The 13,491-nt window shown below is 36.3% G+C and overlaps 2 protein-coding genes across 3 annotated transcripts in view; one reads left to right on the top strand and one right to left on the bottom strand.

The window, feature by feature from the left end:
- The window catches only part of LOC107757443 (circadian-associated transcriptional repressor-like), a 12,492-nt gene extending 8,033 nt beyond the window's left edge, over window positions 1–4,459 (bottom strand). The window contains exons 1-2 of the mRNA XM_016574921.1: window positions 4,300–4,459; window positions 1,860–2,263 (exon numbers count right to left, since the gene is read on the bottom strand). Of these exons, the coding sequence (XP_016430407.1) occupies window positions 1,860–2,261 (402 nt within the window). The 5' untranslated portion in view covers window positions 2,262–2,263; window positions 4,300–4,459. The remainder of the gene's footprint in view (window positions 1–1,859; window positions 2,264–4,299) is intronic.
- Window positions 4,460–6,955: 2,496 nt separating this feature from the next.
- ca14 (carbonic anhydrase XIV) overlaps window positions 6,956–13,491 on the top strand; it is a 37,452-nt gene continuing 30,916 nt past the window's right edge. For both annotated transcript variants that reach the window (XM_016574920.1, XM_016574919.1), the window contains exons 1-2: window positions 6,956–7,280; window positions 7,548–7,568. In XM_016574920.1, the coding sequence (XP_016430406.1) occupies window positions 7,214–7,280; window positions 7,548–7,568 (88 nt within the window). In that variant the 5' untranslated portion in view covers window positions 6,956–7,213. The remainder of the gene's footprint in view (window positions 7,281–7,547; window positions 7,569–13,491) is intronic.

Below are 13,491 nucleotides of genomic sequence, written 5' to 3'. Positions count from 1 at the left end.
AATAAAAATAATAATAATAATAATAATAACAAACACAGAGAAGAAACATTAAAGTCAGTGTTCCTCCATCACTGTCTCCAGCTCATCTGTGATTCAGGGCCAGCATATGTCACACATTATTCTCGGATTTCTTTTGAACTTTCTTACAGATTCGCTCCTATTACACAATTCAGCAGTCGAATGACTGTCAAAACAAATATATAAATGCTATTCTTCATCATACATGTCAAAAACACACAGCCCCATTAGCTTTAGCGTTCATATGTCGCTGTGTCTGTTTCACGTGTCTGTGGCAAAACACAAAGAGCTCATTCTACACTCATTTCTAAAAAGCAATACCAGGCACAGAAAACACCTCTGTAGCGCAAACCATTAAAAATGAACATGTTAATGTTTATATTTCATACCTGTTCCGAGAATGACAACATCAAATTGAGATGGGAGAGTCTCCGCAGCCATCTTGAAACTACACACTGTCACGTGACACGCTATAGCGTGACGTACACTTTTTAGTACCTAAAACATACAGATTTAAACACACAGTAGCCAAAATGTACACAACATATTTTCAGAATACTGGAATCCTCCATATTTTAAAAGAAAGAAGAAGAAAAGAAACCTTAAAAATTATTCAGTCTTTTGTTGACATTTTCCACACGTCTCATATTCTTTGATTTCGCCTCCTGTTTATCGAAATTGGCTTAAAACCCTGTCTGTTTTTTTAATGGATATTAACTAGAAATATGATGAAGACGCCATTCATGAATATTATGCAGTTAAAGTGTTTTGATATTAATGTAACATTTACATGCAAGTATATTAAACATAAACATAGGCATACATAGAAACGGCAAGTGTCAACGATTTTAAATTTAATTTCACACAACATGACTTCATGTAATGTTCCAAAATGATTTTTTTTCTCTGTATAACGTACACTACTTTGCAAAAGCCTTAAACCAATATTTTCACCAAAAAAAAAAAAAAACCTTTTTAAAGGGGTCCTATTATGCTTTTTCAGTTTTTCAACTTTAGTTAGTCTGTAATGTTGCTGTTTGAGCATAAAAAAGATCTGCAAAGTTACAAAGCTCAAAGTCCACTTCAAAAGGAGATATTTTATTTAACAGAAATCACTTTTCAAAAACTACAGCGAACGACTCGTTTGGACTACAACGCAAATTTTCCCGGGATTTGTGATATCACAAATATCGACGAATGGGATGAGACCTGGTTGAGCTGCACTAGAGAAAGCAACGAGTGTTGTCACTATGTCGGAGACACGCTAGCTTTCCCAAGCCAGACAAACTTAGAGTGGTTACAATCATCCGGGTTTAAATCGCGCTCAAATTGATTTGATTTTGACGCAATATTTACACTGAAACTTGCACCCCAACCAGGCGCCGAGTGGTGCCAATCACAACACACACTGGCCTTGCTAACCAATCACAGCACATTTCGTCTTTCAGCAGGCGGGCCTTCATTTGATACAGGAACTATTCGTTCATGCCAGACTGGGGAGAGAGGTGTTGTAATAATGTCAAATATGTGAAAAATAATGTGTTTTTCGAACAACCTAGTATGACAGCCTGTTCTAGTACACCCCCAAAACAAAATCAAGACTTTGTAAAAGAGCATAATAGGACCCCTTTAAGAACATGCACAACCAATACACTGATGCAGTATATGACATAGGCAAGAAATTCAGAGCCCCTTAATCATAAAAAAAGTCACATTTGTGATCCATATAAATACTACAGGTAAAAAGTAATGGATCTCCACTGACTACATTTGATTGGACCACTCGACACAGATGTTAACACCATGTGTAAAGGGTTAAGAATTGGTAGAAAAATTCTCACCTTACGAGCAAACAGCAGGTCACCTTCAGTTCCTCCATTCTTCCCTTGCTCACTCTCTGAGTTACTCCATCCCAATACAGATGAAGATGACGAGGAGAGAGACAGATATGATGAGATGGATGAAGACGTTGACCTAGCATGACTGTTGTCCTGTGACCTCTCAGGGTCACTAGACACAATGAACCCATCACATGCCCACTGAGATCCAGGATGCTCCTGCTCCCTGTTCACACTGTGAACATTTCTGTTAGAGAGACCTGACTGAGTCAAATGGATTCCATGGGGCTTGTCCCTGTCCTCCAACAGGAAACCATCGGTTTCATCATCACTGAACATGAAATTGTTGTTGGAGCTTAGTGAATCCTGTGATGGCTGAGAGGAAATAGATTCTGTGGACTGCATGACTGTGGGAAAGAGAGATAGAAAAAAGAGGGAAATACCCTTAAAAGTCAAAGTTTTAAAATAAAAATGTATGTGTAAAAGGAATGCAAAGAAGAGAGAGAAGACAGAGACATGCATTAAAAAAAAACATAGTAGGCTGACTAGAGGGTATTTAACAAAATGTGCAAACTTCGGAAATAGTCGGAGACCACTAGATGCTTATGTATTGCATTTCATATATATTTTTTAATTCCAAATTTTTTGATGAGCATACAAATTTAAGTTAAATTAAATTTACATGAATGTCAGAATGTATGCATGTCTACATGCACTATTGGTACACTTTGTGCTAAAAGAAATCTGACCTTCAATGGGCAATGCCACAAATTTGCAATAAAAATTGTAATATGTCTTATTCATTTATCAGTTCTTTATGTTACACTTTTTTAAATGCTAAAATGTTCTGTTTATTTCCAGGTTCAAATTAGATCTGAAATACATTTCCATTATAATCTCTAAGATCATATTGCATATTCAAAAACCATATTTCAAATCAATTTAAATAAACCAAATTTCAGTTTTAAAATGTATTTCATTAGGAGGGTTTCAATAACAGGAGCAATATGAACAATCAACAACACAATAGGAAGCACAATGGTTTTTCCATTATTAAAGACTGAATTTAGATAAAAGTTTCCCATTCAAAATTTATGAATACAAATGGAAATGAAATGACTTTCCAATAATTAATCCACAATGACCTTAATAAATTCCTGAGGTCAAATAAAATCAACAAAATGCCAAAACTTGAAAAAATTAATGTGAATCAAACCACTGAAGTTAGGTTTTCCATAATAATATTATTATTTTTTAAGTAAACCTATGATGAAGATGTCTGCATTTATTTGATAAAAAGCACAGCAAAAACAGTAATACTGTGAAATATATAACAATTTAAAATAGTTGTTCTATTTTAATATATTTTAAACTGTAATTTATTCACGTGATTTCTTTATTTTACACTTTTTTGAAATTCTTCCAAGGTTCAGATTACATTTAAAATCTCAGATTTTCATCGTAGTCTTTCAGACCCTACTGCATATTGAAAAAGAAACCCTATTTCAATCAAATCAAATACACCCAATTTCATTATTAAATTTATTTCATCCATACTGTTTTGTCTGATCCAGTACAGAGTACATGGTGTCTGTCTAGACCCTCTGAGATCACAGAAAAGAGAGGAGCATGCATGCCTGTGCAAAAGTGTGTAAGTGTGTGCATGATTCGGTTGTGTAAGTGTGTATCGCCTAGAGCAGGAAAATAGGGGGAGGGGGTGCAGCAGGATGCTTTAACACTAGTGGTTAAAGAAGGCAGCTAGGGTCTCTCTACTTCTTCATTTTCTCTCTCCTCTCCCTCTGGCAAATACACACACACACACACACACAAGGACAGGGTAGAGGCAGCAGCATAACACAAACACACTCACTTTTGACTGCCTCATGTGCCTTTCCCCTCCCCCAACCATTTTTAATGTCTGTCTCTTTCTCTTCAAGTGTGCCTCTATTCATCGCAACCCATATTAAAAACAAAGTATATCTCTTTCCTCCTGTCTTCCTCCAATCCATTTCACTGTCTACTCTTCACATTCAGTATGTAACTCTCTCTCTCTGCTGCTCAGACATTAAGCAGCAATGAAAATGACAGTTGTGATTTGGGTCACTTAAGCCTTTGGTTGTATTGTTCTGTATATATACACACTACACATAAACATACATATACAGTTCCCCTAATTGCAGTTATATATATATATATATATATATATATACATATTCTTATATTTTAAATGTAACTGCACACACATACATAGATTGCACAGACAGTTACACTCACATATGCCGAGTTGCAGGAACAGGATACATACATGAACACTGTATCAAATAACAGCTTACCAATGTCAAAGTGAGCAATCTAAATTCTATTCACTACTATCCCTGCTTGGTATGCACCCTAACAACGAATTTTTTAATTATAATAAAAGATTACTATAAAAAAAACATACCTCAACTTCAGGGCACCTGTGCAAGCAACGCAAACCCTTTCCGACGATCCCGTCTACTGTACCCCACAGATCAGCTCCCTTTCTGGGCTCACTCTCTCTCCTCACTTTCCGAGTGTCAACATGTGCATGGACACACGTGCCCAATTTAGTGCCATCCACGCACAGCCTCTCTTTGGCCGCTGCAGTCAGATAGTAACAGTCTTATTGGCTTACGATCTAGCCAGTAATTGTTCCGCTCTTCTGCGACTGGCCAGTCGATGACTCGTAGCTCCGCCCATGCGTGTGGTATTTGTGTTGGCATGGGCGCAGCGGAGCAGAAGTGTAAACACGCGCAGGTCGAAAAGATACAGTACGCTCAGCTTGTGTGTGTGCGTAATGTACATAGGGCGCATTCACTCTTGTAATGGGAAAGGAGCAAGATCATTACGCAAGGCAATCATACAATCATAACTTCATTCTCACTATCTCACTATCACGTGGTAAGCGTCCACTGAAAGAGCTAATCTACTGTACAGACTCCATGTAAGACAAGTCAACTGACACACGTGAACCTCTGTCTTTAGTCTCACCTGAACAACATTAAAACATATGAACAAGCTTTCGTCAAGGTTAGCACTACATTTGTAGAGGTCTTATAGCTGATTTTTTGTTTTGCATTTTAATGAATTAAAAAATTATAAAAATGAATGACGTTTTCTTTGTTCAACATATTCTTTAAAACATTTTCCGCACCTATGCTGGTTTTTAGCAGCCATGTCTCGATATGTTAGGGCATAAAGTATACATTCAGTATGAACAGTATGAGAGTCTCAAACAGGCCCATGTCTCAAACATGGACTATTAATTAGGGAACAGAAAGTGCACTATGAGCAAAGCTGTCATGCTGTTCTCATAGGTGTATGAAGTAATAACCTTAATCTTAACGTTAACCTTTACATACTTCTTTTTTTTTTTTTTTTTTTTTACATTTAAATACTTCAATTAGAAGATTACAGACATTTCTCTTGAGGGTTTGGTCTTATTCTGGGTTCGTTCAAAAACAGAAGGTCTTTTTTACAGCTCTTCCATTGTGTAATCAATAAACACATACATATTACAGAATATACTCCAGAAGAATGGGCCTGCCCTGTATCCCTTTAAGAGCAACATGCACATGGACGTGAACTGCAGCCTGAGAGATTTGTGAATGAAATCCATAGCCACGCCTCTAATACGGAATAGGCCAATGAAAATTAGGATAACCATTCTAACACGCCCTACTCGCTAATGATTGACCAATGGCGAAAGCTTCATGGATAAGGAGCGTTGCGTAAGACTGTGCAACGGCTTCACGTTGACACAGATCACTACGCTGTTAAATTTAGATAGGAGGAACGGATTGGAGTACCGAAACTGAAACGTTAAATTAATTTTTTTTTTTTTAATAACTGAGCCGTTAAATCTAAAATGTGGCGAGAGCAAATGACATCGTGGCATGAAAATACACATGAAAAAAGTCTCACAAGAGGGTACTGCTGCATTACATTTACTACAGAGGAGCACATTAGAATTATGAGGAACTATTTCCAGTGGAAATAAAGGGAATCCAAAGCAAACAGAGATTAATTAAGATTAATTAATTATTGGTCAATTAATTTAATATAAAAAGCCAGAAATTCGTTTAATAATTCCTATAATATTAAATAAATCTTAATAAATATTTCTTAAATAAATCAGAGGGCCAAAACACGTGCATACACATGTGCATACAGGTAGCCTGTATAAGATCACAATCACAATAACAATAACAGTAAACACAAAGACAGCACAGGAGAACTATATCTATTTATAAAATTTAGATATCATATTTCAAAAGCTGACGTTTAACATTTAAATACAAAGACGAGGTTGTAGAAATTATAGGATGGAAATTACTGCCCTCCAGCGTTTGAAAAATGAAGCGCAATAAGGCGTTCAATGAGGTCATTGAACTCTGGGCTTAAAAACAGACGTTTTAAACTTTGTAGAAATATTATTTTCATATTCAACACAAAATGTATTTACTTTTTAGGACGCATTTAATCCAGTTACATTTTATTCCACTTGGGAAATTCAAATATCCAAATGGCATGTCCCTGTTAATTCAGTTGTTTCAATCAGTGTCAGGGGCGCCGTAACGGGGCGATTAGGACGATTCCAAGGGCAAGGCGAGGCAGAGGGGGCCTGGGACGCATTTTTTTTAACGAGAGGGAATGCGATCGTGATCGGCGGCCGGGTCAATGATGTTCAGGGGGCCGGGAAACCATAGCGGGGCCCCTGATCAGTGTATACGTGACTCATCTTTCATTACCATATCATTGTTTTGTTTTTATAATAGCATACATACTTTTTTTTATTAATTACTATGAATTTTTAACAGCACAGAGAAATAGTTACACATGCTAAATTTGTCAAATAGCAATTGTAGTTTGCAATAGATGAGCTACATCAATTCTGCGCTTTCTGTCCTCTCTGGTCTCCCTCTCACGGTCTCTATTCATTCTCTTTATTATCACCTCAGTACCCCTTCAGTCAGGCTTTCCCTGCTCCCCCTCAGTCCTCCCCCCTCAGCTAGTTGTGTCATACACATTTTTCAGTGTCCAGCAGCAAGTGATTTTCTCGTTCACTTGTCCTTTTCTCCTTTCAGTTCTCTCTGTTTCTCTCTCTTTCTTCTGTGACATGTGATGGCCTCTCTCTTCCACAATTCAGCTCACTGGACCAAATCACTCAAATCCAGAAAAGGAACACAAATAATTCTTTCTTTGTGAACATTTTTGGATACATTTTTCAAGTTGTTCTGCTACAGACCTGTTAAGATTTTCCCACCATTTTTCTAGTGTACTGGTGTGTCTATAGTTTTCTTATTGTATGAGTGTGTGGAGAGGAGAGTGAAAGAATGGACCTTGTCTGGATAACAGTGGCTTTTTTTCTCTTTTACAGGTGTTTGGAGTGCTCAGGAACTGGTAAGACTTTGATTATCTATGTAATATTAATGAAGTGACCTGTTGTAACAACGTTTTGGTGATCACTGCTACTGAACACAGATGAAAATACTTATTTGCTTTTTGATGCGTCAGTAACTTTGAATTGTTATATAATTAAACTATCCTAATGTGCTAGTCACTGATGGTCTTTTTTGTAAGTCTTAATAATTAGGTTGCAATTTAATTGTTCCCTGAAATACACAGGGAATCTGTTTTAACTTTTGTGTGTTCTTCCTTTTTTTTAAGCTAAAGAATGGACATATGCAGGTAACACAGTTTTTAAATTTTTCCCACTCTCTGTGATTTTGTCACAGATTTGGTGTAATGTTGTGATTAGATTATCACAGATAACCTGCATAATAGTATATACGTTTAAATTGCTTTGGTTCAAAGCTTCTGTTGATTTCTGGAAAGGAACATTTCCATATTTTCATCAAACTTACCTTTTTTGTCCCTCAGATTCATTTTCTGTTCAAACTGTGTTACTTCCAGTTCATCTCTTCAATAGTTGCATTGCATAGTCACATGGACTTTAAGAGTGAAATAGAAAAGAGAGAGCAGGTGTCAGCAGGTGCAATAGGTTGCATATAGTAGTACATAGTACAGAGCTTAAAATTAGTGTTTCCATTTGATAAAAAAATAATGTCATGATAAAGAATTGGGAGACTGCTCTGCTTGGCGCACAAGCACTGCAATTCACACACACAAACACAGCTTTACATGCTTCAGTGTGTTAATTGTACAGTGATGGTTCAGTCAATATTGCTTTAGCATGTGATCAGACTCTAATAAACCTGTGTGAGTGGATTTTAAACAAGAATAGCCTACTTCACAAAATTCCATACACCCACACAAATGCCACAATTTCAAGTATCTTCTGAGCAAAGGCTTATTTATTGATTGAATGCAATAAAGTTCAAATACAAAATGTATTATTTTTCTGCAAAGGAATACCATTTGGGAGAAACCATTATGATCTTGTGACATTCTTGGCATAATAAGGCCTCTGGAAAAGCTTGTTCAGCTGTATTTGCAATGCATGTGCTAAACTGTTAGGCTATATAACGTGATCTCATGAGAATTCCTATGTATTTTACGTAAATGTGGTTCTACAAAACATACATTTACTTACGTTTTCATAGGCACTAAAACGTACAATACTAACATATTTACAGCATTTTAACGTATAATTTATTTAAATTTTTTTTTTTTTAGCATTTTTAGCATTTAACGTAAAATACTGACGTATTGACGACACCGAAACAAAAATTATTTAGCCTATATGAACAACTTTACAGACGTATTGAATCCTTATGAATAACCTATTGAGATCGCGGCATTAACTTTTTATTATATTTAGTTGTCATATCAATGGCATTATGTTTTTAATTGTATTATTTATAGCTTACTCATAACATAGCCTAATGTTAAATAAGACTACACTTTAAACCCTTAAAATTAATAACATTTCTGCAATCGTTTAACCATCACTTAGGCTATCATGTAATATTTACTTTGTTTGTCCTGGGACACGAAAAGCGTTTTCTTTGAGAAGCTGTTACTGACAATAGAACCATAAAATACACCAAAAACGCAACTTCCACTTTATTCCACGACTGCGAGGAACAGAACCAAACTCAAGCCTTTATTTAGCGATCTTCGTCTCCAACTTGAGCAGCGAACGTAAGCAGCAATACCTGCGCTGACGCGCTCATTACAAATTCAAAAAATGCCGCTTCAAGAAGCTTTACAACCGTTTACTGCAGTAAAATCGAACGTTCATTGGCTCTCGCCTGCGTCAGGCCGTCTAATGGCGCTTTTCCACTGCATGGTACGGCACGGTACGGCTCGGTACGGTTCACTTTTGGGGGGTTTTCCACTGGGTACAGTACCTGGTACCTGGTACTTTTTTTAGTACCACCTCGGTTGGGGTTCCAAGCGTACCGTACCGTTACCAAAACGTGACGTGTAAACTCTGCTGATCACGGATTGGCCGGAGAGAATCGTCACTACCTGCGTCACTGAACTTGCGACACAAACACAAAAGAAGCGCTAGATTTAAATCAGCACAGCCAGCGAAGGATCAAACGCAGCCGTTTTGAACGAGTGCACCTTTTTTTAACAACCAAAAAGTGGCTGTTCCCCCTGTTGAGGAAGTACAGACGTTCCTCTCGTTGATAGCAGAGGAGCGGATCCAGCGAGAGCTTGATGGGGCGACGCAGAATGAAAAAGTTTTTTAGGAGTCGCGGCAATAGAGGCGGCGCAACTATAACGACATGTGAATAATCCCGCCCATTCTAAAGCGATACTAAACTGCAGTGGAAACGCAAACCGAGCCGAACCGAGCCGTGCCGTACCGTACCGAGCCGTACCGAGCCGAGTCGTACCACGCAGTTTCTGGTGAGGTGTGAATGAGAAAAGTGCGCCTTCATTTTCAGCATTAACAACTTAAATTCTGCTCTGCACCTCACACAAACCTACTGTATTCCACCAGAGAGGACTGCAGCTGCAATTCATTATCATTTGGACTGCTTTTGTTATTTTTTACAATAAATAAATTACTGTGATTGAACGTATCTTTTCGTATGTTTTTCTTTATACTGTACATATTTTTAAGTAATAGTTATGGCTAGGTTTAGAGGTAGAAGTGGGATTAAGGACTAAAAAAATAATGATTTTCTGTTCAAAAACCAATTATTATTATTATTATTATTATCATCATCATCATCATCATCATCATCAATATTTAAAATAGTTGGGTCAATTTTTTCAGGATTATTTGATGAATAGAAAGATCCAAAGATCAGCATTTATCTGAAATAAAAAGGTTTTGTAACATTATATATTGTGCCATTTAAAAGCTTGGAGTCAGTATATTTTATTTTATTTTATTGGGAATGAAATTATAGATATTAATACTTTTATTTAGCAAGGATGCTTTAAATTGATCAAAGGTTATGATAAAGACATTTATAATGTTACAAAAGATTTCTGTTTTAGATCCAATTCTACTCAGCTGTTTTCAACATAATAATAATAATAATAATAATAAATGTTTTTTTGAGCAGCAAATCAGAATATTAGAAGGATTTCTGAAGGATCATGTGACTGGAGTAATTATGCTAAATATTCAGCTTTGAAATAACAGGAATAAATTACATTTTTAAATGTATTCAGATAGAAAGCAGTTATTTTAAATAGTAAAAATATTTCACAATATTACTGCTTTTGCTGTATTTTGGATCAAATAAATGCAGGCTTGGTGAGCAGAAGACAGTTCTTTAAAAAAAACATAAAAATCTTACTGACTGGTAGGTTAAGGGGGTCTAAAAATCTAAATGCATTGATACAAATAGCTTAATGATATAAAAGATTTGTAAATATTTTACATTTTTTAGCTAAAAATACATAGCAATTTTTACGTTTTAAACGTTGCAATACATGCAAATTGTACATTTCAGTATTCAATTCGATTCAAGTTTATTTGTATAGCGCTTTTCATGATACAAATCTTTGCAAAGCAGCTTTACAGAAAATGTTATGTTTCTACATTATATTTAGGAGTAGGTTATTATTAGTGGTGACTATGGCAGAAATGTACAGTAAAAATCATGCAGTTAGTTACAAATTACATATTATCAAACAGACGGTGAATACTATTAACTGAAATGATTATATGTTGCGATTAAACTTTGCGATTGTGATTAAATATTGTGATTAAGCAAAATGTGGTAGTTTTATATGGTGTTCCAGGGTTAGCATCATCTGAGGTCTTCTGGGGGGTTGGTATCATCTCTTCTTAGGTGTTCGGTCATCTCAGATCTTCGTAAGGGTTGAATCCTGACTGAAGCTTGCGTAATTCCTAGTTGCCTCAGGATTCAAGTCCCGTGCCAGAAAGAGAGAAGCAAATGCAGACGAAATTAGCGTTGCTGCTGTTCCAACCAAGCAAAGATGATGTGTTCAACCCAAGCAAAAGAATGATAATGTGCATTTGATCAGATATAGCTGAAGTACAAAGTTATGAGATGCATTATGTGATTGCTTGGCTAAAAAGATGTGTCTTTAATCTAGATTTAAACAGAGAGAGTGTGTCTGAACCCCGAACGTTATCAGGAAGGCTATTCCAGAGTTTGGGAGCCAAATTTTAAAAGCCGAAAAAGCTCTACCTCCTTTAGTGGACTTTGCTATCCTAGGTACTACCAAGAGTCCAGAGTTTTGTGACCTTAGGGAGCGTGATGGATTGCAGCATGATAGAAGACTAGTTATGTACGCAGGAGCTAGACCGTTAAGGGCCTTAAAAGTAAGTAGTGATATTTTGTAACTGATGTGGAACTTAATAGGTAGCCAGTGCAGAGACTGTAAATTTGGGGTAATATAATCATATTTTCTTGACCTGGTAAGGACTCTAGCAGCTGCATTTTGGACTACCTGTAGCTTGTTTATTGAAGATGCAGGACAACCACCTAGCAGTGCATTACAATAGTCCAGTCTAGAGGTCATAAATGCATGAACTAGCTTGAACTATGCATCAGAAACAAGTAACGTTCCGTAGCTTGACAATGTTTCTAAGAAGAAAAAGTTTTTGTAACATGAGAAAAATGATTTTCAAAAGACAAGTTGCTGTCTAATATAACACCCAAATTTTTGACTGTAGAGGAAGTAAAAGTACACCCGTCTAGATGCAAATTGTAATCCAAGAGATTCTGTGTGCATGAACTAGCTTTTCTGCATCAGAAACAGGTAACATGTTTTGTAACTTGGCAATGTTTCTAAGATGGAAGAATGCTGTTTTTGTAATATGGGAAATATGATTTTCAAAAGACAAGTTGCTATCTGATATAACACCCAGATTTTTGACTGTAGAGGAAGTAACTGTACATCCGTCTAGTTGCAAATTGTAATCCACGAGATTCTGTGTACTGTCTTTTGGTCCAATAAGTAATATCTCTGTCTTATCCGAATTTAATAGGAGAAAATTATTGGTCATCCAATCTTTTACATTTTTAACACACTCTGTTAGCTTAGATCATTTAAAAGTTTCATCTGGTCTTGTAGAAATATATAGTTGAGTATCATCAGCATAACAATGGAAACTAATCTCGTATTTTCTAATAATATTACCAATGGGCAACATGCATATTGAAAATAGCAGAGGGCCTAGGAGAGATCCTTGTGGCACTCCATATTTCACTGCCGATAATTGAGATGATTCCCCATTTAAATAGACAAAGTGATAACGATCGGACAGGTAGGATCTAAACCATCTTAAAGCCTGCCCTTGAATACCTGTATAGTTTTGCATTCGATCTATGAGTATGTCATGATCTGTAGTGTCAAATGCAGAACTAAGATCAAGTAAAACTAGCAATGAGATGCAGCCTTGGTCTGACGCAAGAAGCAAGTCATTTGTAATTTTAACAAGTGCAGTTTCTGTGCTATGATGGGGCCTGAAACCTGAAGCCTGAAATTCTTCATAGATATCTTTTTTGTTTTGCAGGAAGGAGCACAATTGAGCTCACACAACTTTTTCTAAAATTTTAGACATAAACAGAAGATTTGAAATGGTCTGTAATTTGCCAGTTCACTAGGATCTAGTTAAGGTGTCTTAATAAGAGGCTTAATAACCGCCAGCTTCAATGGTTTTGGGACGTGACCTAGAGATAACGACAAGTTAATAATATTGAGAAGTGGTTCTTCTGCTACGGGTAACAACTGTTTCAGTAATTTAGTGGGTACAGGGTCTAATAAACATGTTGTTGGCTTAGATGCAGTGACAAGTTTATTTAGCTCTTCTCGTCCTGTAGTTGTAAAGCACTGCAGTTTTTCTTTGGGTGCGACGAATGAAACTGTATTACAAAATGATGTAGATCCTATATTTGTTATTGTATATCTGATGCTATCTATTTTATCAGTGAAGAAATTCATAAAGTCATTACTATTAAACTGTGAAGGAATATTTAGGGTGATGTCTGATTATTTGTTAATCTAAAACCTTGGATTGTTTTGGTTATTTTCTATTAGTTTGCAGATATGCTCAGCCTTGGCAGCTTTTTAAGCCTGTCTATAGCTGGACATAGTGTTTTTCCATGCAATTCTAAAAACTTCCAAGTTAGTTTTTCTCCATTTGCGCTCAAAATTACGAGTTTCTTTCTTGAGAGAATGGGTATTACTGTTGTACCATGGCGCAGTA

The sequence above is a fragment of the Sinocyclocheilus rhinocerous genome, unplaced genomic scaffold, assembly GCF_001515625.1.
Source record: "Sinocyclocheilus rhinocerous isolate Xijiao unplaced genomic scaffold, SAMN03320098_v1.1 scaffold1705, whole genome shotgun sequence".
In the NCBI taxonomy this organism is placed as follows: domain Eukaryota; kingdom Metazoa; phylum Chordata; class Actinopteri; order Cypriniformes; family Cyprinidae; genus Sinocyclocheilus; species Sinocyclocheilus rhinocerous.
This window is presented reverse-complemented; position numbering and strand designations above follow the sequence as displayed.